The sequence below is a fragment of the Oxyura jamaicensis genome, chromosome 10 (genome assembly GCF_011077185.1).
Source record: "Oxyura jamaicensis isolate SHBP4307 breed ruddy duck chromosome 10, BPBGC_Ojam_1.0, whole genome shotgun sequence".
Classification (NCBI taxonomy): domain Eukaryota; kingdom Metazoa; phylum Chordata; class Aves; order Anseriformes; family Anatidae; genus Oxyura; species Oxyura jamaicensis.
The window spans coordinates 21,081,014-21,104,116 of NC_048902.1; the positions used below are offsets into that span (position 1 = coordinate 21,081,014).

The following is a 23,103-nucleotide window of genomic DNA, read 5'->3' on the forward strand; positions in this document are numbered from 1 at the left end:
CAGCAGCAGCCTAAATACACAGATTGTTGGTTTTGACCAAAACTGGGCATTCATAAAAAAATGTCCACAGGTTATTCATTCTGGAAACACCACCACAATTTTAGTTTCCCAGGTAAACACCAAGCAGTTAGCTCCCTTCACATCCTGATGAACACCTGAAGTAACGGACATAAGAGTCCCACATTTAAGGTTACATCTAATTACACTTCACAGAAGCACCTGTTCGAAGTTCTGCCTGTGGACATACTCACTTCCCTCAAGCTAAACTCAACGTGAGCACTGAGGACACAAAGGCTTTTGAACTATAATCAAATTTAACTTTGGGGATTCGGCTTCAATTAAGATAGTAACTTAGAAGACACTTTTTCTTCCCACCCCCTAGCTGGAACTGTCAGCTCTGCAGACATGAAGTAACCCATCGAAGGAGATTGTTGCCCACCCCTTCCCCTCTCCCCATTTTTTCTTTTTTATAAACAACTTGGGCACCAACCGTAAGATTACAAGCTCTTTTGGGCACAGCTGTGACATTTGTCAGCATACATCTTCACAAAGGGAAAATTTCCTCTGCCGTTTATAATGCGCAACCTAGCTGGAACCCATTCAATCATTTCATGCCTTGAGGAAAGCTTTATGGGGCTTTCTACTAAAATGGTTACAAATCCCTGAAATCTCAACAGATGTTTGCATGGAACTCCAGGGATTTTTTCAGTGTTTAACCAAATACAAACTCATGAGAGTGATCACTGTTTCAGTGAGGAACGGCTCCCGACATCTCACACAAACCACGGCAGGGGTAACTGTTATGCACAGACCAGGTAACATCCCCTGAGATACTAGAAGAGCTTGGCAGGTGCTATGGGGCACGCGGGGATGGCAGTAGCCTCTTACCACAGACACGCTCACCACCGAGGCCCTCCTGTGGCTGTACAGCAGACACTGAATGTCACTTCCATTGAGAGGACAGCTGAGTGAGAACTAGCTGCTTAATTCTTCAGGGAAAGTAAATTGCATGGTCCAATCCGCGGCTGCAGTAGGAATCTAGCCCTAGGGAACTGCTTCAGAGAGAAAACATGACAGCTGGCAACATTACAGACGCCCCAGATAAGATTAGTGAGGGAGCAGCAAAAAGAAACAGCACAGTGGCAACCAGTGGGTGTGGGATTCTCTCACTCTCCATGCTGCAGTTCAGTTGTAAGGAAGAGCAGGATCAAACTGGCAACACATTGCCATAGGAAAACTTCGCCTTCAAGGTAACTGTAAAGCACAGCCTCCAGAATCAGAAACGTGCATGTACAGGGAAAACAAACAAAATATTTAGCAGGAATAGCACCCTAGTAAAGATCTACCTTGCTGCAGTCCAGTCACTTGCTTCCAAATTCTTTTTCTGAATTCATTTCAATTTTAATGTGTTCATCAGCAACGAAGCAGGTGAATGACATGTTTATTTCTCTAACAGAAATCTAAACCTAAACTTAAAGAAAGAAGAAAAAAAGTTTCTGAACTCAGAAAGCAGCATTTCAGTATAAGAATCTGTTTTATTTTTATGGTTCAGTGATTGAAACAATATAGAAATTTAACCTGCAAAACTGAATTTATATCACAATGTCTGTCAGAAGGCAGGACATAACGGTGCTGTTTCATTTTTTAATCAGATAAAATATTTCTCTGGACACCAGGTATTACAAACTCGTAACACTATACACATCACTTTACTTCAGAGACTAATTCGTCATAATTTAAATCTACCTTATAAACAATTTCTCTTAAAAAACATATGGAAGATAAAAAGAACTCAAGTATTCAACTCAAGGCCTTGATTATTTTCTTTTTTTTTTAAACAAAGATATTTTAAGAAATGTATCAAAATGATAACTCTGTGGGTATTACAGCTACTAGTCAGGCTCTGTAACACACTGCTCCACAATTTCTCTCAAGTTTGGATTCTCCATCGCAGCTGCTACTCGCTCTTTGTCGTTGATTTGCTTGTTGACTGCAAAACATCAGACAAAAAGTAAAGTCAGAAGCAGTTTTCAGTGGCACTGCATAATGTGTACCGCGTCAGTAATATGACAAATGTAAGACACCACATTGCAGTGAAGTTTCTCCACACCTAGTTAATGGCCAGCTCAAAGGAGGAGAAAATGCTGTGTACGGTAACAACACATTGCAGCAACTTTCACTGCAAGTTGCTATTTAGGCAGAGGATTGAAATTTGCATAACAACAAAAATTGAAAATTGCACAACAGCTGATAAAGTACTGTACAGGCTGGCATTTAAGGTATATAGCCTAGAAAAAAAAAGGCATGCCAGACGTAACAGAGGGGTCACAAAACAGGAAAGGCATGAAGGTGCTCAAAAGGAAAGAGTAAAAGGAGAGGACATTAACAGGAAATTGGGAACAAAAGCAAATAAAAGCTCAGTCACAAAAAAAAACAACAGAAACCAATATTTTTGTGACTTTTCTAGTTGTAATAAAGAATATAAGGTGTGCTGATTGCAAGCATGAAGCTTGTGACAAACGAGGAGTCTAAGCTCTCCAGGTTCAATTTCTAGCCCATTTAACTAAAAGAACTGATTTTCCCCTGTACAAAGATTCCCAACGCTTAACAACAAAAAAGCCTGGGACATTACCTGGAGGAAGGCTTTAACAGTCGTTTAAGACAGTGATTGACTAAAGCTTTGAAAGAATTTCAGTGTCCTCCAAGTTTTATTTTAAACTCTGATGGAGAAACACATTTTTGTTATCGTGATTTTACGATAGCAAGATCAATCAGTCAGGAAGGTGATGTTAATAATCCAGAGGCACAGTAGCAACTTATTTTGTTACAAGCACAACTCAACACCTGCAAGAAACTCTTTTTTGTTTGTTTTAAAACAACAAGAAGCATCTATTTGCAACACCAATATAGCTGTTGAAATAGCCTCAATTACGTTTCATTTTAAAGCTTTAAGAGAGTATTTGTTTCTGAAAGGACAGTAAGACGGGAAGAAAAGCACTTCTCAAAGAACAGTCTGAAGCTGCTCTCATTTACAAGCTGTACTTACTGTCTTCTTCAGTGGAATGTGTACCTTCAGATATGTAGATTTCCAGCTAGGAGAGAGATCATTAATGTTAGATTCGTACTTTAATAGTGAAATATATTCATTACTGGAGAAAAAAAATGTACCATACACAGACAATGCATGCAATCCATACCTTTACAAATATTCACAGACCATGGAAGGGGATCAGTGACTATAACTGATCTTAGACTTCATTACAATATAATCAGAAGACAATCTCCACCCCTTTTCAAAGAGGCACCAATAATTCTTCTTCAAAATTGTGGAGGCATTCATTCCTCTCTAATATTAATGGCTCGCAGTTTTCCCCCATGGCAAGAGCCTGACTTAGATTCATTTTTTTTCAAAGCCTGGCTTTGGAAACACCCTCTCCTCCACCTGAATGTCAGCTGGCCAGAAAAGCCCTTGAAATGTGGCATATTTCAGAAGGTCAGCGACAAACTGCATTTTGTAAAGGAAAGGAAGAACCACAGTTATTCAGAGATCCTTTCAGGTACTGCACTGTACTTCAACCCTACGTAGGCAAATGAGAAGCTTTTAGAACAAAACCATCCTTTATCACACTTCACAAATTACTTGATCCAGCAGCATTCCCTTTGTTAAAGAGAAGTTGGCATACATTCACGCAGGTAGTTTAAAGCAAGTTCCAGAACAGACAGCTTACCTTATGTCTAAAAGGCAAACATCTCTGAAGTTTTATTCTTAAGCAAAGGCCTGTTTGAAGAAAACAAGAGATTTTCTTGTCAAATTCAAGGTTTGAGGTGCATTTTTGGAGTATGACCACTAGCCAGCTGCAGTTTGCTCACAGGATCTGACTTTGCAGGGTGCTACACCTGGACAAACACAGCCAAACTGCAGCCCCGGTTTGTTCTCAGGCTGAGCCAGCCGTAACTGCAGTAGCAAATGCACCCCAAAAGAAAAACCAGCTTAGAGCAATCTGTGCAGTTGAGCAAGTTTAGAGAAGGAAAAAAAAAAAAAAGCTGTTTACTGCCTACGTTCTTACCCACACGAACCAACTCTACAACAGTTGCCATAACCCTTTCCCGTACCAGAACGAGGAACTGTGCTTCAAAGGTCACACAACGCTGAAGGATTGCACAACCACTGATGAACAAAGACCTGTCTGGCATTAAGTGCTGAGGACATGATTAACACCGAGCTGATGATGACACTACGTAACTGACCCTCAGGTCTCAGCGTTAACCCACTGACACTCTTACAGGGTCAAGCTATAAATTATTAGCGTTCAGCATGCCAGTGCCTACTATCTATACTTTAATTTCTACATAAAGCAGCAAGGTCTATTACAGCATAAATATGTAACCTTAGTTAAATTCAAGGTTTATTTTCTTTTAAATTTTAAAACAGATCGTGAAATCTTTGTATTGACATACAAAGGTAAGATTTGCTGATCGTGGTACACTTAAAGAAATTATTTCAGAGAGCAGACGTGATCTCTTCACAAATAAGAAAAAAAGCAAAATAAGTGAATGTAGATTCTCATTCAATGTAACTGCTTTCAAATTCCTAACAGTTCCTAACTCTTTTTTGGATTGCACATAATTATTATTTTTTTTTTTTTTACATGCACAGGGAACAACCCATAAGGGAAGGGAGAATATAAAGAAAGAAGTCTGTACCACTTCTGAGTAGACTTTTGAGTGCTGCTCTTTTGAAGTGTCTCCCTAACTTGAAAGAAACACAAGACCGTGAATGACTCCACGTCTTCTATTTCTTGTTTGTTTGTATGGCTAGGAGGGTTCTCAAGATGAAATTCCCATTCCAACTCCTGGCAAATCAATACTGCCTTTAAACTAAGTAATATGTTACTCAAAAAAAACTAAAATAAACTCTACATTCATCGTTACAGATTTAATGAAAAGGAAATCTTACCAATGAGAGTCGCCAAAGAGCAATGAGGTACTGTTGGTGTAAACCTGATGATTACCAGATACTCATCTTCACCGATCTCACTCACTTCAACGCAGCTTTCCGTTACCACTTCCAGTTCTTCTAAAGTATTAGGTTTCTCCGGGTCCCGGATAGTACGGATTATATCTAAAGCAGGAGACAAGCCACCAACAATAAAGTTGCTTTCCTAAATTTAATACAACATACTTTTTATTAGAAGCAGCCTTCCTAGCACCGTTGATATTGGTCCTGTCCAGAAAAGGCAGAGCTGTACCTGTCAGTGCTGTATCACCCCATGAGTTGCTTCGGAGCTGGGCACACTGAAACATTTCTGGTTCACTATGCACAAACTTGTCACACTCTGGTTCTACACTTGTTACTGCCTTTACAATCCCGTTTTAATAAAGAGGAATCACAACGTGCCTATTAAAGGATAAACATTACCTTCAGAACTACAGGTGACTTAACATTAGCCTACCCAAAAGGTAAGCACAGATGCAATATTTCAGCTAGACTTTGAAAAACCTGAGAGGCAAGCAAACCGAACCTTTTACCAAGACAGCTCAATTTTCCTTCCCACCTTTTTCCCCTCCGCTTCCCAGCCAGATAAGATTTTGAAGCCTCACGGATAAGATTTTGAAGCCATCTTAAGGAAAGCCAGTACAAAAATAATGCACTAATCCATATTTATCTGTATCAGTGGTCACCTCCTTAGCTTGTAAACTGTGGGGATCAACTAGGTTTAATAGACCCGCACGGAAAGTAGCAGAGTTGCTTTTCACAGAGGTAGGGTGTTCTGGATTAGCTCGTGGAAGTTTCGTCACACGATGAAACAGAATGAGCCTTAGCCAAGCACAGAAGCCTAGCAAAACAAGGAATTACTTCGTCTATACATAGAACAGAATTAGCTTCACACTGACATTTCCTTCTAACTTCTGATACATTCTTCTCTCTATTTTTTCCTCCTGTGTGAAAGCCTGACTTATACAAGAGCATTATCAGTTACTTTGCCAAGCAGCAGAAGGAACACTAGAGCAGATTTTGTTAAACGGTACTTCATGGATGCCACTGGTCTTTTAAACTGAAGTTTTACAGACAGATGCTTTAGTTCTGCAATAAGAATAAGAACATGGCTGAACTGAAATCAGCGGGACTACTTACGCGCGTGAGGTTCGTAACCTAAGTCACTAGAACTGCTGGTGTTTTCACGTACCTCTATTTAAACATCACTCAAGTCTCAAAGCTGAGTTTGACAACGTTTCCTCTTTTGTTTTTTTAAAGTCTTTTCCGCGATAGCATTGCATAAAATCCTCACGCTGCCTCTAATTGCCTACACAACAGCAGTGCCTTCGAGCACAGCATTTGGAATACTGCAGGATCCTCGGAAGAGCGCTTCCAGAGGTGAAACCTCTCCGTATCTCACAGCCTGACCACCAAGAAGCCAGTCGCTGGGTAACTGAAATTTCGCTGGACTCCCCAGCAGCCCTTTCTGGAATTACTGGCCCTTCCAGGTGCGCCCAGCCCCTGCTAACCCCGGGTGATGAAACGCGGAGGTAACTCCGGCAGCCCTGGGTCAGGCAGGCCAGCAGCAGCCCCCTCCCCTTCCCACAGCCCGGGAGCAGCGGCTCCGTTACGGCCCCGCCAGCCCAGCTCACGCAGGGCCGGGTCCCTCAGCGCACCCCTGGCTCCGTGACCACCCCACGCACCCCACCCAGGTCACGGCACCCACCCGTCCCCAGGCAGCCCGGGGACAGCAAGGAGGTGCCTGAGGCAGGCCCCGGCCCCTCACAGGGCTGCGGGCATCCAGGGGTCTGCACCCGGCCTGCCCCACAGACCCACAGCGCTTCTGTCTCTCCCACAGGCCCCACAGGGGGACCCCCAAGCCTCCTGCACCCTGACAAGGGCCCGTGACCACGGCCCTCCCCAGACCCCTCACAGATCCCCCCCCAAGCCCCTCAGAGGCCCCTCACAGATTCCCCCCCAAGTCCCTTACAGGCCCCCCCCCCCCCCCCCCAGGCCCCTCACAGGCCCCAGCCCCCCAGGCCCCCCACCCCCGCCGCTCCCCGGCAGTCACCGTAAACCTCGAGCGCCTTGTCCTGCTCCATGGCCCGGCCCCGGGGCTCATGGCCGGCCCTAGGCGGCGCGGAGTACCGCAGCGCCCTGCCCAGCGCCTGCGCCAGCAGCCCCAGCACCAGCGACATGGTCCCGCGGCGCCATGGGCAGCGCGGAGCGGCCCCGCGCGGCCACCGTCCGCCAGCCCCGAGGGAGCTCTGGGGGCGGGGCTTGGATACCGGGGACGCGCCCCCGGGGGGCGGGGATTAACTCGCGCCCCGCCCACGGGGCGTGGCCACCCCGTCCCCTCAGCGGCCTCCCCTGAGAGAACCCCGGGGGGGATGTTGCGCGCCGTGCACTTGGTTTCCTGGTTTTGGCAGCTGTGAAAGCTGGGAGCAGCGTTTGGTGGCACGTTCCGCTGTCCGTGGGAATAGCGAGCTATTTAATAATATATTTAATCTATTTAATAATAATCTCGGTCTCACCCGCCCGCCCCAGCCTGGGTTGACGGAGACTACAGCTCCCGGCGCGCAACGCGGCTCCCCTCCACCGCCCCTCAGGCGGCGCGGGGCAGCGGTGCCTGCTGGGAGTTGTAGTCGCGGCACGGGGCAGCTCTCTCAGCTGACCGGAAGGGGGGCAGCCCCGCAAGATGGCGGCGGGGCTGGCGGCGGGCGGCGGCCCCTGAGGAGGAGCCGCGGCCGCGGGAGGATGGCGGCGGGCGCCGGGCGGGAGCTGCGGGTGCTGCTGGCGCCCCGCTCGGGGCAAGCGTGGGGCTCCCCGCGGGACGCGTCCCGGGTGCGGCTGAGCAGGGGGCAGGACGCCCTGGGCGCCCTCCTGGCCCCCGGCGGCATCCACCTGGAGGTCCTGGCGCCGGGCGGGGGCGGCCGGGCCCGGGGCTGCGCCCTCCCGGGAGCCTGGGCTGAGTAAGTGCGGGGCGAGCCGGGGGAGGGCCGGCCCGGGAGGGGCCTCGGAAACCGTAGGAGAGTGAGGGGGAGTTCAAAGCCCTGCCGTGAAGTGCGCTCTGTGTAAAACCCCTGTGCCTCGGGGTGTTGAGTGGTATTTCTGAAAGGGTTGTTAGTTGGGAAGTGGCTGAGTCACCGTCCCTGGAGGTCTTGAAAAGACGTCTGGATGCAGAGCTTAGGGATATGGTTTAGGGGAGGACTGGTTAGTGTTAGGTCAGAGGTTGGGCTGGGTGATCTTGGAGGCCTCTTCCAGCCTGGGTGATTCTGGGATTCTGTGATTACGAAGATTTAAAAAATAAAAGGTGGGGTGGGAGATCGCCCAGCCTCGTAGATTTGCTGGTGTAGAACTGAGGGCTTGACTTCCTTGCTTGGTGGCTGGGGCAAGCGCTCGCGCGTGACATGGAGCAGTCACAAGACGTCTTCAGGCTGCTGTGGTGGCTCCCAGTGCTGAGGCAACCTCACAGGCACGCGGCAGGCCCCAGCAGGCGTGGTGCTGAGCCATGGCAATGCCTGTGTGGTGCTCTGGCCCATCCTCTGTGCCCATCCTCTGGCCCTGTAGCTGTTTCCTCATTGCCTGCGCCCATGTGAGAGCAGGTGCGGATGGAGACAGGCACCTGGAGAGTTTGTCAGCCCAAGCAGCAGGGGGGCAAAACGTATGGAAGTGGGTGTTGTGCTCCCTTGAGCTAACAATGCTGCTCTTCCTCCTCCTCCTAAAAGAAGTCCTGAAGCAGAGTATCGTGTGGCATGGGCGACTAAAGAAAAGAAACACACAAAGACACAGAAATCAGTTCTCTTTAGAAGAGAAGCAGGGATTCCTCAAGCGCTGTCTTGCGTTGCAGTCTCCTTTAGGGAACAAACATGTTATGGTTACGGGAAAGGGGCAGCAGCAGAATCTTTACTTCAGAAGATTAAAATTAAACTGTACATCATTAGCATGCTTCCAGAACTGTTCAGTGTATGAAATGAGGAAAGTAAGGTCAATAAACTTACTGAATATTGCATCTTCAGCTTCCTGTGGGAGAATACAGAAGATTACGATCTACAAACAGACAAGACAAAAATACTGGCTCTTAGTAAAAATCACGAACTGTTCGTCTATGAATTCACTATAGAAGATGGAAAATGTAACCCGATTTCCCTGCACAGTTGTAAGGAAGATGCGCTTAAAAAGCTCCTTGAAGTCAAAAACATTAGTGAGTAAATCTCAACGTGTACTCCATATTTGTAATTGTTACTGGTCCAATTCTGCTTCATTTGGTGAAACAAATAGAGACAGAACGCAAGGGAAGCGTGAAATATTTTTGCACTGATTTAGTGTGATCAGAAGCAGTGTTCATGAACTTGAAAAATGACATTTCTGTAGTCAGAGGTGATATTGCTAAAAGGAATTAACCTGTTGAGGGTACGGTGTTTGGATGACACAAAGTCAAAAATAAGTATGTTCATGCAGCTGTGCTATCTCAAATTTTCACTGTCATATTAGAACAGGTGGGGCTCTTCACTAATCATGCAAAGACTGATTATGTGTTGAACCTTGTGTTCCGTGACTGGCAAATGTAGTGTACAGCCACAGCGCAGTCTTTGCAGGACCTAGCGCTTTGATGTTTTATTTATTATTTAAAAGTTTCCATTGCTAAAGTATCTTTATTTCCAAAGATTGTAGCTTTCAGTGCTGACTGAAATAAGGTTTTGTGATTTTTTTTTGCATTCCTCAAAGTAGCGTCCATTTAAAAAACTTGTACTGTTGGAGGCTGTTCTACAATTAACACTCCTGATAAAATAGGAGATTTAAACAAAACCAAGCGCCAAATGACAACTTTTATCCATATAGCAGCTGAGGCAACGCATTTGAGTTGTGATTTTCTTGAGATACCTTTACAGTCAGAAGTACCAGATTGCCATAATCCCAGGATATCTTTAAATTTACAGGTCTCTCTTCAATATTGTCTTTGAGGATACTGTCTTTTAAAGACAACAGATGCCTACTTCTGCTCAATAACTTCATTGTTGTGCATCTTACCTTTCCTGGAGAAGATTCCTCATTAGAGACGTGTGACTGCATTACCCTTGATTTGGCACCGCAAGTTTTGGAAAGAATAACAGACATAAACTTCTGCAGGGGAATTCTGTTCTTTTTAGACAGTTCTGGCTGGATTCGTATCCTTTGCAGTAGACACTAGCTTGTGGTGTAAATGATCTGGAAGAACAAGGTCAGGTTTCTTTTTTGTCAGGATTACACACAAGTTTCTTTTAACGGTCTTTTTTGAAGGTGCTTTCAACAGAGGGGTTGTGTAGTGAAGTGCTGGTCATTTCATAAAAAATGAGCCATGGGTCAAATCTAGGTTCTCAGTGTATTAGTGGAAGTTTGTTCCACACGTGGGTGTTGGTTTTCAGCACTTTTGGTATGTAGATCTGTGTATAACGTGCTTAAGTCTACTGTCCCTAAGCTTTCTGTTCTTAATTAGATGCTTTAGAAATAGTCTACCTGGGTTTAAAACGCTGTTGTAAAACAAGCAGTTCGGAGCTTTTTGCTGTGCCAAGATTGACTTGGGCTACAAGGTTAACAAAAATTCACCGTCTTCCTCTTCTCTGTAATTTCTTGTTCGTTGGGCTATCTGAATCCTGGCATTTTCTTTGACACGTTTTAAAGACATATTTGATTCTTCTGATGGTGCAAATCTAGCAAACATTGACGTAGCACTCTGCCAGGGAGGTGTGCAGGATGAGAACAGGAGTTCAGCCATCACATCACCACTCACTGCAGTGAAAGTGTCCTATGATCTCAGTGTTGCTGTGATCATCGATTCTTCCAACTGTGCCATTTCTGTGGATCTAAACAAGTACTTCAGGTATGTTTGCAGTGGAATTGCTAAATGAAAGTTTTAGCAGAATTGCTAAATGAAAGTTAAGTACAACTAACATTAAAAAGTGCCTAATTTTAGTCCTGTAACAGCTGAGATGCTGTCAACTTCTTATTTTGAGTACTGGCTCTAGGGCAGAGCAGAAATTTCACATTTGTTTAAAGATTGCCCATTAATATTTGCTCTACTTTATCTGTCATGGAGGTAAAAATTAATTCTAATAATGTTTCAGACAGTTCCCTGGGCATTTGATCTGTAAAAGAGATTCTCAAAGTCTTCCAGTGAAGCCACCTGAAGGTCTTGATGAGGATGACCTTGCTAGTTCTGACTACAGTATGGAGCTTATGTCGTCGTCTTTCCGTGTGGACAGGTACATAATGAAAATACTAATCTATAAAACCAAAAGCACATTGTTTAACTGAGGAAATTATAAAAGTTGATTTATCTGCATTGTTCCTTCCGTAATATGTGGTATTAGGATAACTTCCTTCTTCATCCCAGGTCCTGGAAGGCACACTTATCCTCACTACGCAATACAATCAGGAAAAGAAGACCACGTTCTCCAAATTTGGTGTATGACACAAATTTACCGTGGTATCAATATTTTACCCATCTTGAAGATCATGATCCCTTAATCTATGAAACTCCTGAGAAGCTGCTGGCTCTTGTTCCAAAGGCTGTTTGGTGTGTCCCGTTACAAAGCAGCGGTACAAATCTCAGTGATTCAAGGCAGCACTGGAAACAAATCTGTGCAGAAGTACCACAAGAAGTGGTGAAACTGGAGTGTAAATCTGTAACTGGAGCTAAAGCACTGTTCCTAATATTAACAAATGATGAAAGACTGATTCTTGCTCTCTGGGATTTTGAGTCACGAGATGTGACTTATTACCACTTCAGCAAAGATACTGTTTATGTGGATTGTAACGAAGACGTGCCATTATGTCTGCTTCTGACAGGTGAAGGGCTTTTTTTGCGTAATTGTTCTTGTACAGGCTTCGGATAAAGAGCCTTACTGTTTGTGGTCTTCTTTCCTGCCTGTCTGGCTGCTGTTGGCTAATTATTAACGTGTTCTTGTTGAGGTAAAATCCAAATGGAGCCACTACAACTTTCTGTTGTTATTTGCTATGTAGCAACTTGCTTATGTGTTTTTAATTATGATTTGATTCTTTTATTTAGAGCATGGTCTTTCCTTAATTCTGTTTGGTTTAACTCAAGAAGAGTTTTTGAATAGATTGATGATCTATGGCAGTGCCGGAGTCGTAGATTCTGTTTGTCATCTCAATGGATGGGGACGATGTTCGATTCCAATCCATGCGCTAGAGGTAAGTCAGTCTGATTCGTATCCTGCAGCTCTTATTTCTTCTTTTGAGAGAAACCTTCTTTAAATAAAAATATGAATCCAGAAGTCAGGGACTCTGCAACAGTCTGTCCACACTGTAGTTCTGTACACTGTCAGTGTACATTCAGTCATGTTTGGAGACGTTTGGTAGGGTTCTTTTAATTTGTTTGAAGGGTGTGATAGAAAGTGAACTGATGGGGAAGGTTCACAGCAGTTTTCAGTTGCGGTAGGTGAATTCAAAGTCCTGAGTCTCACAATGCTTTTTTTTATATCCCCACTCAAACTCTATTAAGTTCTTCTTTTCTTCTGCATGCATACTTTGTTGCTGCGCGTGAAGTACAAGTGCTAGCAGTAAGTGTACCATACATCTTTAGGATACGTGCATAACGGTGCTCCTGTGTGTCTGCCTAGGCTGGTTTGGAAAATCGTCAACTAGACACAGTAGACTTGTTTTTAAAAAGCAAAGAAAGTCTTTTTAATCTTTCTGCACCCTGCTCTGGACCTGAACAGTCTACTGATAGTGCGTCGCAGTCTTTTCTGAAAAGTGAGTAAAATACTTTAATACTTTAATACACTGAGGTTGAGATTGAATTGCCTTTCAGTTTATGGTTCTGCATTTGTAAAACCACATCAAATTGCCTGTTCTCTTTTATGTTGGGATTTTTGCTGTATTGCAACTTCTTTACTTCCAGAAAATGAAAGAGTATTGGTGTATAAAATGTGGCTTGATTGAGTTCTAGCAATGGCTTGTTCTAAGCATTTTGATGCGAAAGCAAAGCATGTTACATAAGTTGTTTGACATGCTTTAGAAGATTTTAGTAGCATACCTTTATTCTAATTTGTATTTTATGTGATCACTCGTGATAGAATGCAAATGTAACTTCCTATGCAAATATTGCAGATTTGGGAGAGCTGAGGCCAGCTTTAAACTTGCTTTGCTCAGCAATCAGAGAAAATGATATGGAGCCTCAGAGTAAACACTTTTCTGAGCAGCTGCTAAACCTCACGTTGACTTTCCTTAGCAAGCAACTTGAAGAAATTTTTGTCCACACAGAGGGTAAGATTACTCATTTTGAATCTTGCATAGTAATGTAATATGGGATTGTTTAGATAAATAAGAAGAACTCAATTTTTGAATTAGAAGCCTAAATTTACTTAGTATTAATGAAAAAGGCTTGCACTAGAGTTAAATGAAAGTTATTATTTAAGGGGAAGCTTGAGAAATTAGTATGAATACAGTATCTGCATAAGCATGAACAACTATGACCAGGCTGTCACATCAGGCAGGGTACCGTCAGCTGGATCATACTGGGACGTCAGGACATGTAAGGATGGCAGAATCAGACTTTAAGGTGACGCTGGATACTTGATGGTAGTGCAGTTAAATGGTTTGGCTGTAGCCCTCCGCTGCTCATCCTTTTCTCAGAGCCACCACCTGAAATACGCTGGCACAAATATTGCTGTGGCTGTGGAATGGAGTAGACTAGTTTAAGAAACAAGTTCAGCTGAAAAATAGTCTACCAGGTTATTTTTTGTCTGGAGCACTTCCATTTTGATTTACTGTGTGGCAACAGTCGTACGTCCCAGCATAACCCAAGGGCTGGTACAGAAAAAAGAACAGGTGTCTGATGGGCGTGCAGGCTGTTTGTAGGAGTGCATGACTGCTTAACATGGCACTGTTGCTGAAATTTTGCTCTTTGAACTACAGCCTAAAAGGTATAAGAATCAAGTAATAGCTGGTATATGCTATGTTAAAATGTCCCTGCATTTTAAACGGGGCTTACCTGACTAATTGGTTAAAAATTTTAGTTGTCATTTACTTGTCCCTGAAGGGCAAACACATCCATCAATAAAGTCAGGAGGACCTGTCTGGAGCAGTGGTGGGATTGTGAGTGTAGCTGGACAGTGACAGTATCAGTACCTGTACAGGTCAAATAGCAATGTAGAGATGATGTGCTCTTTCCTCTGAGGTGTGTTTTATTTAGTGAAGTCAGGAGAATGCATTCAACAGTGATAAGCACTAAAAATGTTGTATCATTAATTTCACTTAACTGATATCTTGGATGTTCTTGACAGAACCCGATGAATACTTGCAGAAGGCTGCGGATACTTTAACTGATTACATTATTGAACTTAGGACATTTATGAAAAATTACCCTCGGCCACAAATAAATATCACAGATGTAGGAAGTGATCCTGATGAAGACCTACCTGCAGTAGAAGAAAGCCAAATGTGGGAAAAACTGACACCAGAGGTAAAAATGAATAATTGGTTTTTGACTATTCAACACGGGAATCACAGAGGTGATAACATTGACATTTAATGGCACTAGTTTGTTTCAGATTTTTTTCTTCTCTTCCAGGAAGTCATTGCTGAGGCCATCTTAAGCAACAAAATGCCAGAGGCCCAGACCTTCTTCCGAATGCATCAGCATCCTGCTCAAAGTCTTCAAGAATTTATTCAGACAGGTTTGAATCTGGTCTATGACCGTCTTCTGAAGGACAATACCAAAGAGGCCTTGGAACTTTTAAGAAATATGGTGAGAGGTGTTCAGTAAGCATACTGATAGTTCTAAACACTTCTTTGTGACTGATGAAACAAATTAGTGGTAAGAGTATGGGCATGGGTTGAGCTTTCTTGTGGATGTAATTATTCTACCATATGGAATCATAGAACAGAATCATAGAATGGTTTTCACTGGAAGAGACCTTAAAGACCATCTAATTCCAATCACCACCCCCTGCATTGTCAGGGACACCTACCACTAGACCAGGTTGCTCAAAGCCACATCTAACATACGTTTAATGCAATTAAAATTACCGTGTTTTAAAGTACTGCTTTGATCACTAATGTACGTTCAGAATGCTGAGGGAGCATTATTCATGAAAGCGTATTGATTAATGTCGTTCTCAGGGAAGTGTAAAGGTGATCCTGAAAGGAGTAGGTAGTAAAGGGTACAAACCTTGTGTGCAGACATGCTACAGAGATCACACAGATCACCAGGTTATTACAACATCTCAGGAGCTGGTGAAGTGAATATCACAAGCATGCTTGGAAAAGGTTATGTGCTTTGGAGAGAAGGCTGGCGTGTTTATTCTGTCAATGTACAGCTGCATCCATACAGTTTGCATACAATGAATATCTTCTTTTTTGTTAGGGCTTTGATGTGAAGCAGCAGTTGCGTAAGATATGTTTCTACACAGTTGATAAACATGTACGAGATTTGTTGGTAAGTGTAGAAAAGGCTTTTTTTTTCTGGTCTAGCTGATGTTCTCAGCTCTGAAGACTGATACTTATTTATGCTGAGAGAAAGCGTTGTATTGAACACTTTCAGAATGGGAACTGTTTCTGTCCCTGTGTACTTGCAATGTGGTTGCTAAAACATGTCACCAAAATGCCTTTGTTCTTTTGTATTTGCAGTTAAAGTAAAAATCGGTTTAAATGTAATTTCTTTGTTCTGAGTCTGATCTAGTGCTCATCTTTTTGCACACAGTATGAAGTCTTGTCTCTCTTGAAATTTGGGTAAAAAGCATATTTACCTCGGGGCAGCTAGCATTTTTTCCTACAGCTGGCTAACTCTCTACACTTGCAGGATCATTTGCAGCTTAGATATATTATAAGTAGAGAAAATATATAATTGGAGGTAATACTTTAATTTGAATTAAAGGTGAAAGTTTTACAAGAAGAAAATTATTTTTCTGAAAAAGAGAAGAAAATGATAGACTTTGTGCATCAGGTTGAAAGCTTTTACTCGGAGTCCTTCCAAGAAAATAAAGAGATTCAGTCTCTTTCCAGGTAATGTGGGTTATCAGTTTTAATTAGTAATTAATAATGTTAATAGTATTTTAAATCTACTGGCTTCTACATCACATGTGATTTACTGCACTAACAAATATGATCTTCTGTCATCACCATAAATTAAGTATATAACTATAGAATCATTAAGGTTGGAAAAGCCCTCCAGGATCGTCTGGTCCAACTGTCCCCCTGCCACCAATGTCACCCATTAAACCCTGTCCCCAAGCACCACATCCAACCTTTCCTTAAACACTCCCAGGGACTGTGACTCCTCCACCTCCCTGGGCAACCGATTCCAGTGCCTGACCACTCTTTCTGAGAAGAAATGTCTCCTCATTTCCAACCTGAACCTCTCCTGGCACAACTTGAGGCCATTTCTTGTAGTCCTCTTGCTGGTTGTCGGCCGGAAGAGGCCAACCCCCAGCTCACCACAACTACTGTACAAGTTTTTTAACAATGAAGGATATTATTGGAGTTATTAATCAAGCAAAACATGTTCAGATGGAATGTTTATGTTTTTGATATATCTATAATATTACAAACAAAATAACCCAGAAAAATAATTCTAGAATTAAATAATTGTTAAAATGTTACGTATCATTTGCTATGCCAGTTCTGGAAAAATGAGTTAATTCTTTGCCTGTTGGTCTCCCATGCACTCTCAGACTTCTTAGCTAAATAAGTTCTGCTATGACTTAGCACTGTCATCAAAAATTAAATAGTAAAATTTGTTAATTCTCATCTTTCATCTTTTCATCATCTCCTATTTAAGTTGTGTACTGTTTTTTTTTTTTTAAAAAAAAAAAAAAAAGACTAGAAAATGTACTAATGCAAAACTTTATTGCAGTTTAAAGAATTGGAGAAAGGAGCAAGACTTTTCCAGACATACAGCCGCTCTAGACTTGTTGAATTGTGAAGGACATCGGGCTCACAATAGGGAAGTCAGAGTGATGTTTAACTGGGCTCAGTGGTGGGATGAGCCCATTCAGGAAATGATTCTTCTACCTAAAAAAGCACGCCAAGGCAAGTATCCTGGTGTTGAAAGTTAGAAGAAATTTTGAATTAAAAATCTGACTGTCTTTGAAGTAGTGTATTGCGATTGTGTAGGAGTAGCATTGATACAACCACAGCTGCATGCTACCACAGTAGGTCACTAACTTTTTTGATAACTGAAATTCTGTTGGGATCTGTGTTGTTGTGTTATGACAGGTATCCTGTAGAGAAAAATTTGGAACTATCTGAAAGGGAATTGTCTAATTAATTGCCAGTTGCCGTAAATGTAATGCCTCTGCTACAGTCTGCAAAGCTTATTGCACCATACTATTTTATTTGGCTTTTCCGACATAAAGCTCTGATGAGGTGCAACAGTATATTTATCTCAGCATTGTGCTTGTAAAAGAAGATTCCTGTTCATTAAAAATACAAAAATGTGTAAAGATATGTCAGTATTTCACTAAAATACTTCTCTTTCTGTTGGTTTCATTGTTTTGCTTTTTTCCAATACAGAACTTTCCACATGTAATCCTGAGGTTCTTTGGATGCACTTGACAGCCCAGCATGACTGGCTTAATATTTGTTCATGGATTGAAGAATCCGAGCCCAACCAGCCTTTGTGTGGACAGGCTAACTGGCCCCCTCTGACTGCAGACACTGTTGACCGAAATACGTTGTGTAGTGGCTATATGAGAAATGATATATTGAACAAGCTGGCTAGGTATGTGCCTTTAATGTGTTATACTTACTTCCTATCATACGTGAAGCCAAAATAAGATAGTTGTAGAAGTACACATTAATAAAATCTTGGATACATATTCATTTTATATTGTTTAGTGCCCTTGTTTAAAATGGCACAAATCCATTAGTAAAATTATTTTTAGTCTTGCATTTGCACTTTTCAGTACTCTGAAAACAGGAAGAAACATGGGAGCAACAGAAATCCTCTGCCAGCGTTCTGATCTTTCAAAAAGATTATATGCCTGCTGTCCATTTTACTGCAAGAGAAAAAATTCTGAATGTAGTATTTCACTCCTTATGTCTCATTCTCTGCAATTAATAGTATCTAAGATATTGTTAAAGCACAGGTGTTTTGTCAGGTGATGTTTGCTTCAGTAGTGAAGTAACTTCTTAGAAGGAAAGTTCTGTTTTGTAAGTTTGAAAAAAAAAATACCCTCCAGAACTTTTTAAAGGGACTAATCAGTGTGTATGTATGTTTTCTTCCCTCTCTCTCTTTAAGAAATGGCATTTTTGTCCTTTCTGAGTTGGAAGATTTTGAACTTCTGCTCCAAAGACTGGTTTACCTAGGGGGAGTACTTCAGAATCCTCACCCTGTTCCGAAATACTGTGCTGCAGGTGGTTTGGACTTCCATGCTCATTTTGTCCTTCACTGCTTGGAACATAATCTGCAGTATATGTTGTACACTTACCTAGATTACTACAGGTATGAATGCTTTTTTCACCCACGGGATTACATGCAGATTTAAATAATGGAAGACCACCTTAACAGTTGGCAGTAAGAGTTTTCTTAGGCTCTTGCTGTTTGACTTCTTGGGTCACAGCAGTGTCATTTAATGAAAAACTGCAAGGCAGTGTGTTAGGTTTCATTCTGTATTGTGAAGCTTCATCCAGGTTATCTTGTCATGATTATTTGTGTGTCAACCAGTGAAGAAAACAATTATGGTTGTAATTAGTGTAATATAAGCAATGCAATCTTAAATGAGCCAAAGCAACTTGTTCTCCAGAAACTGTTGCCTGAGCACAGGTATGAGTTCATTCTGTTTACATTGACAAATAAATTGCCAGATTCCATCAAAATTAGTATTAGATGGGATTTGAAAGAGAAAGAAATGCTAATTATTGGAACTATACGAATAATTTCCAGTTAGTGACTACTTTGCTATTAAAATTTCTTAGCTACAACTCCAATCTAACCATGTAGTTAGTAAGAAGTTAAAAGTGAAGTAGAGAAAAGCCAACAAAACTTTTTTTCCAGTTTGTGTAATTAATTTTAATTTCATAAAATATTCAGACTATGGTGTTTGTGAATCAAGTCTCCTCTTTTGAAAATGTTTGGTGTTGTCAGTTCTGGAAGCTAGTACTTTGATTTACAGCAGCAAGCAAATACTGAAATGTGAACTTAAACTGCCAGAGACACCTTATCAGCTAAAGATGTGCATCTTGTAGTGATAACTGGTATGATTCAACTCTGCCATGATAATGGGTGAAATAAGTCACTGTAACACCAAGTCAGATGCTCTTAAGTTTTAATGCAGTTTTATATTGGGGCAGAGGATGCTTACAAATACTGTATTTTCACTGTGCTGCTACTGTTCTCTTTTTCAGTTTAACCCCTTCAAATTGCCCTATTTTGGATAACAAGGAATTGCACGAAGCACATCCCTGGTTTGAATTTCTTGTGCAGTGTCGAGGGGTTGCCAGTAATCCACGAGGTAGGAGTCTGGTCTTGCTCAGCAGGTGGTCTGAGGCTTAAGTTTCTAGCCAAGTGTCTGGGACATCTGGGTTTAATTCTCTGCTCTGCTTTAGGCTTTATTTCATCATGGCAAGTCATTTATATGTGCATTGATCAGTTCCATATCTCTAAAATTATAGATTATAATTTCTATTTAAAATGTGCATAACGATTTGGAGATATGTCAGAATTGGTTTGTGTATGATCATCATTGCATCCAATTTGACCTTATTCCTAAAAGGTTGAGCAGAAGGAGAACAGACACAAAAAAGCATGTCCCATTAATATTAAAGCTGCACATAGTTCTTGTGCTGCCTTATGACTTCTCTGTCCCTTGAGTTCTGTGTTTGCTTGGACCAAGACATTTTGTTACTTATTGTCATTGATAATCCATGGAGTTTGTGTGCTTACTTCATTTCACCTTTTTTTTAACCTTTCATCTTTTTTAGAGGCATACATTAACAAATGATAAAAATAATGTTCAAGTGAAGCATGCTTTTTTTTTTTTTTTTTTTTTTGAAAAGTTTTAGCAATGTGTAAGATAAAGAATGGAACTAATAAAATGGAAAAATGCAGGACTATCTAAACCAATCTGTGCAGGTAAAATTGTGGCATAAAATTAGGAAAGGTTTAGTGAAAATGCGAAGGTCTTATCTAGATTTGTAAGTTATGAAAAAGTCACTATTAACAAGAAAAAAAATAAAAATCACATTTGTAGAAGAGTTATAATGTACAGCTTAATAATTTAATACTGTTTTTTTACAGTAAATTACATCTCACTTTTTTTTCCCTTTCTAGATCCAAAGATGATTTTTCAAGCTAGTCTTGCAAATGCTCAGATCTTGATTCCTAGTAATCAAGCCAGTGTGAGCAGCATGCTGCTGGAAGGACGTACTCTGTTAGCACTTGCTACCACAATGTTTGCACCAGGAGGTATTGATCAGGTACTGTGAGGAACAAATTATTAACAAGTTCTTGAAGAAATTCTCACGTGATGTTGAAAATTCAAAGGAATAAATTGATAGAAATAAACACACTAACAACAACAAACACTGTCTTCCCATACGAAAATCTGGTTATGGTATTGCATGTTTCAATTTCTTGACCAAATGTGAACTTTCAGGGCTAGAGCGTTTGATCTTATGTGGCTTAGAAATAGCAAGACACAGTGGCTGTGACTTGGAATCTTTAGCTTCTTCATAAGAGTTACAGCTGAGAGTGTGTATAGACACTTGTGTTCCTAAAATAGTTCAAGTTTGAAAAAAAATCAATAAATGTTTAAAATGCCTTGCATACATAGAGTAACTTAAAACATCGTGTGTCTAATATAGCTTACAAGATTTTTTCAGGGAAAAATGATGCTCTTTGTTACTGTTTGTCAAATTTCCATGAATGAGAGTTTTATTATAATCTTAATGCAATTTGTTCTTCCTAACTGAATAATTTTGCTTCCCTTCAACATAGGTTCTTCAGAATGAAGATACGGAAAAACCTCTAAAGAAAGTTGATCCACAGCTCTTAAAAATGGCATTGAGTCCTTACCCCAAGCTGAAAGCTGCTCTCTTTCCCCCGTGTACTTCTCGTGGAATTTTGCCACCTGACATCTCTCTTTACCATCTTGTTCAGGTGTGCAAAATGTTTCTCAATAGAGCTGGTTGTTAGAACAAAGATAAACTGAGACAAGTTTGTTTTCAGCTAAAGCCTGGAGCATAGGGACCGTATCTTGTTTTCTTGGAATCCTTAATTTGGACCTAACATTTATAGCATCATTACAAACATTTTTTAAAAATAGTAGCTAAATATTGGTCATATTGAATCTGACTGTTGTTGTTGTTTTTTTTTTTTTTTAAATCTGCAGTGTTTAACTTCAATAGAGGTGGTGTGTGGCAGTGCTAGAATGTCAGAAAAGTGATATTCTTGCTGCATTCAGTAGACAAGTTTAATATTACAAAAATTAAAATGTTTTAAATTGTCTAAGGGAAATTGAAATTTAGAATTAAAAAATAACGTCTCATGGAGTGTTATGAGACGTTTCTGGGCAAATGTCTTTTACTCTATGAAATAAACTGCCAGTTAGAAGAAATGACAGAGAAATTATTCATTATCAGGAAAGTGGTAGCTTTGCTAAATAAGAGCTTAGCAAAATGCTTAAACATGTTCTTTCCCTGTTTTGTTAGACTAAAATCTAAGCATTTTCTTGTATTTGTTTGCATTCTGATCCTACAGAGTAGATAAATGTGTACCTTTGAGAGAGGCCGGCACCAGATAAATCACTGCTTGACCATCTGCTATTATAGGTCCCTAAAATATTCTCTAGACTGGTCAGATATGAAAAGCTTAAGCTGTCTTAATATTTTGTGTCTAATCTTTCAGACATTAGTGCCTTTTGATCCAACTAAATTATTTGGCTGGCAGTCAACAAATACTCTTGCTCTATCAGGTAAGTTAATTTCAAGATTTATGTGCTTTTTTAGACAGATCCTAGGATGAAATACCTTCCAGTGGAGTGATCTGAAGGATAAATGTAAAAGGCCATTCATTTTTTTTTTTTTTTTAAAGTGTATTTTACTAAAATTTTATTTTAAAATTAAATTATGGTTAGATAGGTTACCTTTTTTCCACTAAGCTCTTTACGGATACGTTTTTTTTTCTAAATGCATTATGAAGTAGAAAAGCAATATTCTGTTTTACAACCAAGTTGAGGGCCTATGAAGAAGTGATTTGCCCGTGGCTATTAGAAAAAGTTACTGCTAGAGTTCTGATTTTACAATAAAAATTGGGATTTCAGTGGGATTTGGGTATGCTGAAATTTGAATTAGAACAAGTGTTAGAGGTATTTGGTTGTCATGTGATGTTTAGTAGCTGAAAGCCATTTTCTATGTTTAATTCAATTGTTTATCAGCTTATAAAAATGATAATATTCTTTCTAGATACATCAAGTGACTTTCCTCATTTTTCATCCCCTGAACTGGTGAACAAATATGCTATAATGGAACGACTGGATTTCTTGTACTATTTGCAACATGGACGTCCAGCATTTGCTTTTGGTACATTTTTGGTCCAGCAGTTAGTGAAGAGCAAATCCCCCAAACAACTGTAAGTTTTCTCTGACATGATAGTTGGATGGTTCTGTGGGATTTACAATCTAGCACATGGAGTACCTTTAATACTTCCCAACAGTGTGGAAAAAAGTGGTGTTCATTATATCACTTAAAATTTTAGGTGTCCTGGGAATCCATTCAGTTTAACGTCAAGTAGGATAGAAATAAAATAATCATCTAAAAGGTGGTGAGCTTTATTATTAAATCTTCATTTTAAATCTGAATAAAATCTGTATAATGAAAGCAAGGAATAAAGAATGTTCCAATCATATTGAACACAAGTAGCTTTTTCTTCTAGGGAGCTTAGCCTCTAGATGACTTTGTAGAAAAAAGGTGCCCCTTTGCTTTGACAGTTCCTAAAGATGACACTTCTTCAGTTAAATAAGAAAAATGATATACCAGAGATTGAAGGAGTTAACTTTTCTGTCTGAAGCTTCAAAATCACATGCTGAAGAGAATGCAGTCAGATCATGCATACTTCATGAATACATTAAGTTTACAGTTCATATTCAGTAGTGATATCAGGGGAAATCACTAATTGTTTCTAA

General features: G+C 40.8%; 2 protein-coding genes across 4 annotated transcripts in view; one reads left to right on the forward strand and one right to left on the reverse strand.

Annotated features, from left to right (window-relative positions):
• Positions 1-1,515: 1,515 nt before the first annotated feature.
• Positions 1,516-7,249, reverse strand: CIAO2A (cytosolic iron-sulfur assembly component 2A). The gene is made up of 5 exons (XM_035336164.1): positions 7,050-7,249; positions 4,958-5,122; positions 3,729-3,778; positions 3,047-3,092; positions 1,516-1,990 (listed from the first exon to the last, which is right to left on the reverse strand). The coding sequence occupies exons 1-5, from the start codon at positions 7,174-7,176 to the stop codon at positions 1,893-1,895; spliced, it is 486 nt and encodes a 161-aa protein (XP_035192055.1). The 5' UTR covers positions 7,177-7,249; the 3' UTR covers positions 1,516-1,892.
• A 410-nt stretch (positions 7,250-7,659) lies between these two features.
• SPG11 (SPG11 vesicle trafficking associated, spatacsin) overlaps positions 7,660-23,103 on the forward strand; it is a 36,444-nt gene continuing 21,000 nt past the window's right edge. For 2 of the 3 annotated variants that reach the window (XR_004753501.1, XM_035335520.1), the window contains exons 1-21: positions 7,660-7,950; positions 8,998-9,182; positions 9,919-10,146; positions 10,640-10,838; positions 11,083-11,220; positions 11,352-11,806; positions 12,027-12,172; positions 12,601-12,733; positions 13,091-13,246; positions 14,266-14,444; positions 14,553-14,729; positions 15,348-15,419; positions 15,858-15,985; positions 16,836-17,011; positions 17,495-17,702; positions 18,222-18,425; positions 19,328-19,434; positions 20,253-20,398; positions 20,919-21,080; positions 21,828-21,894; positions 22,385-22,550. Coding sequence is in view for 2 of the 3 variants with exons in the window: in XM_035335520.1 (XP_035191411.1) it covers positions 7,736-7,950; positions 8,998-9,182; positions 9,919-10,146; positions 10,640-10,838; positions 11,083-11,220; positions 11,352-11,806; positions 12,027-12,172; positions 12,601-12,733; positions 13,091-13,246; positions 14,266-14,444; positions 14,553-14,729; positions 15,348-15,419; positions 15,858-15,985; positions 16,836-17,011; positions 17,495-17,702; positions 18,222-18,425; positions 19,328-19,434; positions 20,253-20,398; positions 20,919-21,080; positions 21,828-21,894; positions 22,385-22,550 (3,647 nt within the window). In the remaining variant the exon portion in view is untranslated. Of the gene's footprint in view, positions 7,951-8,997; positions 9,183-9,918; positions 10,147-10,639; positions 10,839-11,082; positions 11,221-11,351; positions 11,807-12,026; positions 12,173-12,600; positions 12,734-13,090; positions 13,247-14,265; positions 14,445-14,552; positions 14,730-15,347; positions 15,420-15,857; positions 15,986-16,835; positions 17,012-17,494; positions 17,703-18,221; positions 18,426-19,327; positions 19,435-20,252; positions 20,399-20,918; positions 21,081-21,827; positions 21,895-22,384; positions 22,551-23,103 lie in introns of those variants that run through there. The other variant, XM_035335521.1, reaches the window with a different exon arrangement.

Coding starts and splice junctions, on each gene's coding strand:
- CIAO2A (XM_035336164.1), bottom strand. CDS start 7,176: ATGTCGCTGGTGCTGGGGCTGCTGGCGCAGGCGCTGGGCAGGGCGCTG. Junction 5,123..7,049: donor CAAGGCGCTCGAGGTTTACG/GTGACTGCCGGG, acceptor CTCCTGCTTTAG/ATATAATCCGTACTATCCGG. Junction 3,779..4,957: donor CTCTTTGGCGACTCTCATTG/GTAAGATTTCCT, acceptor TTCTTCAAACAG/GCCTTTGCTTAAGAATAAAA.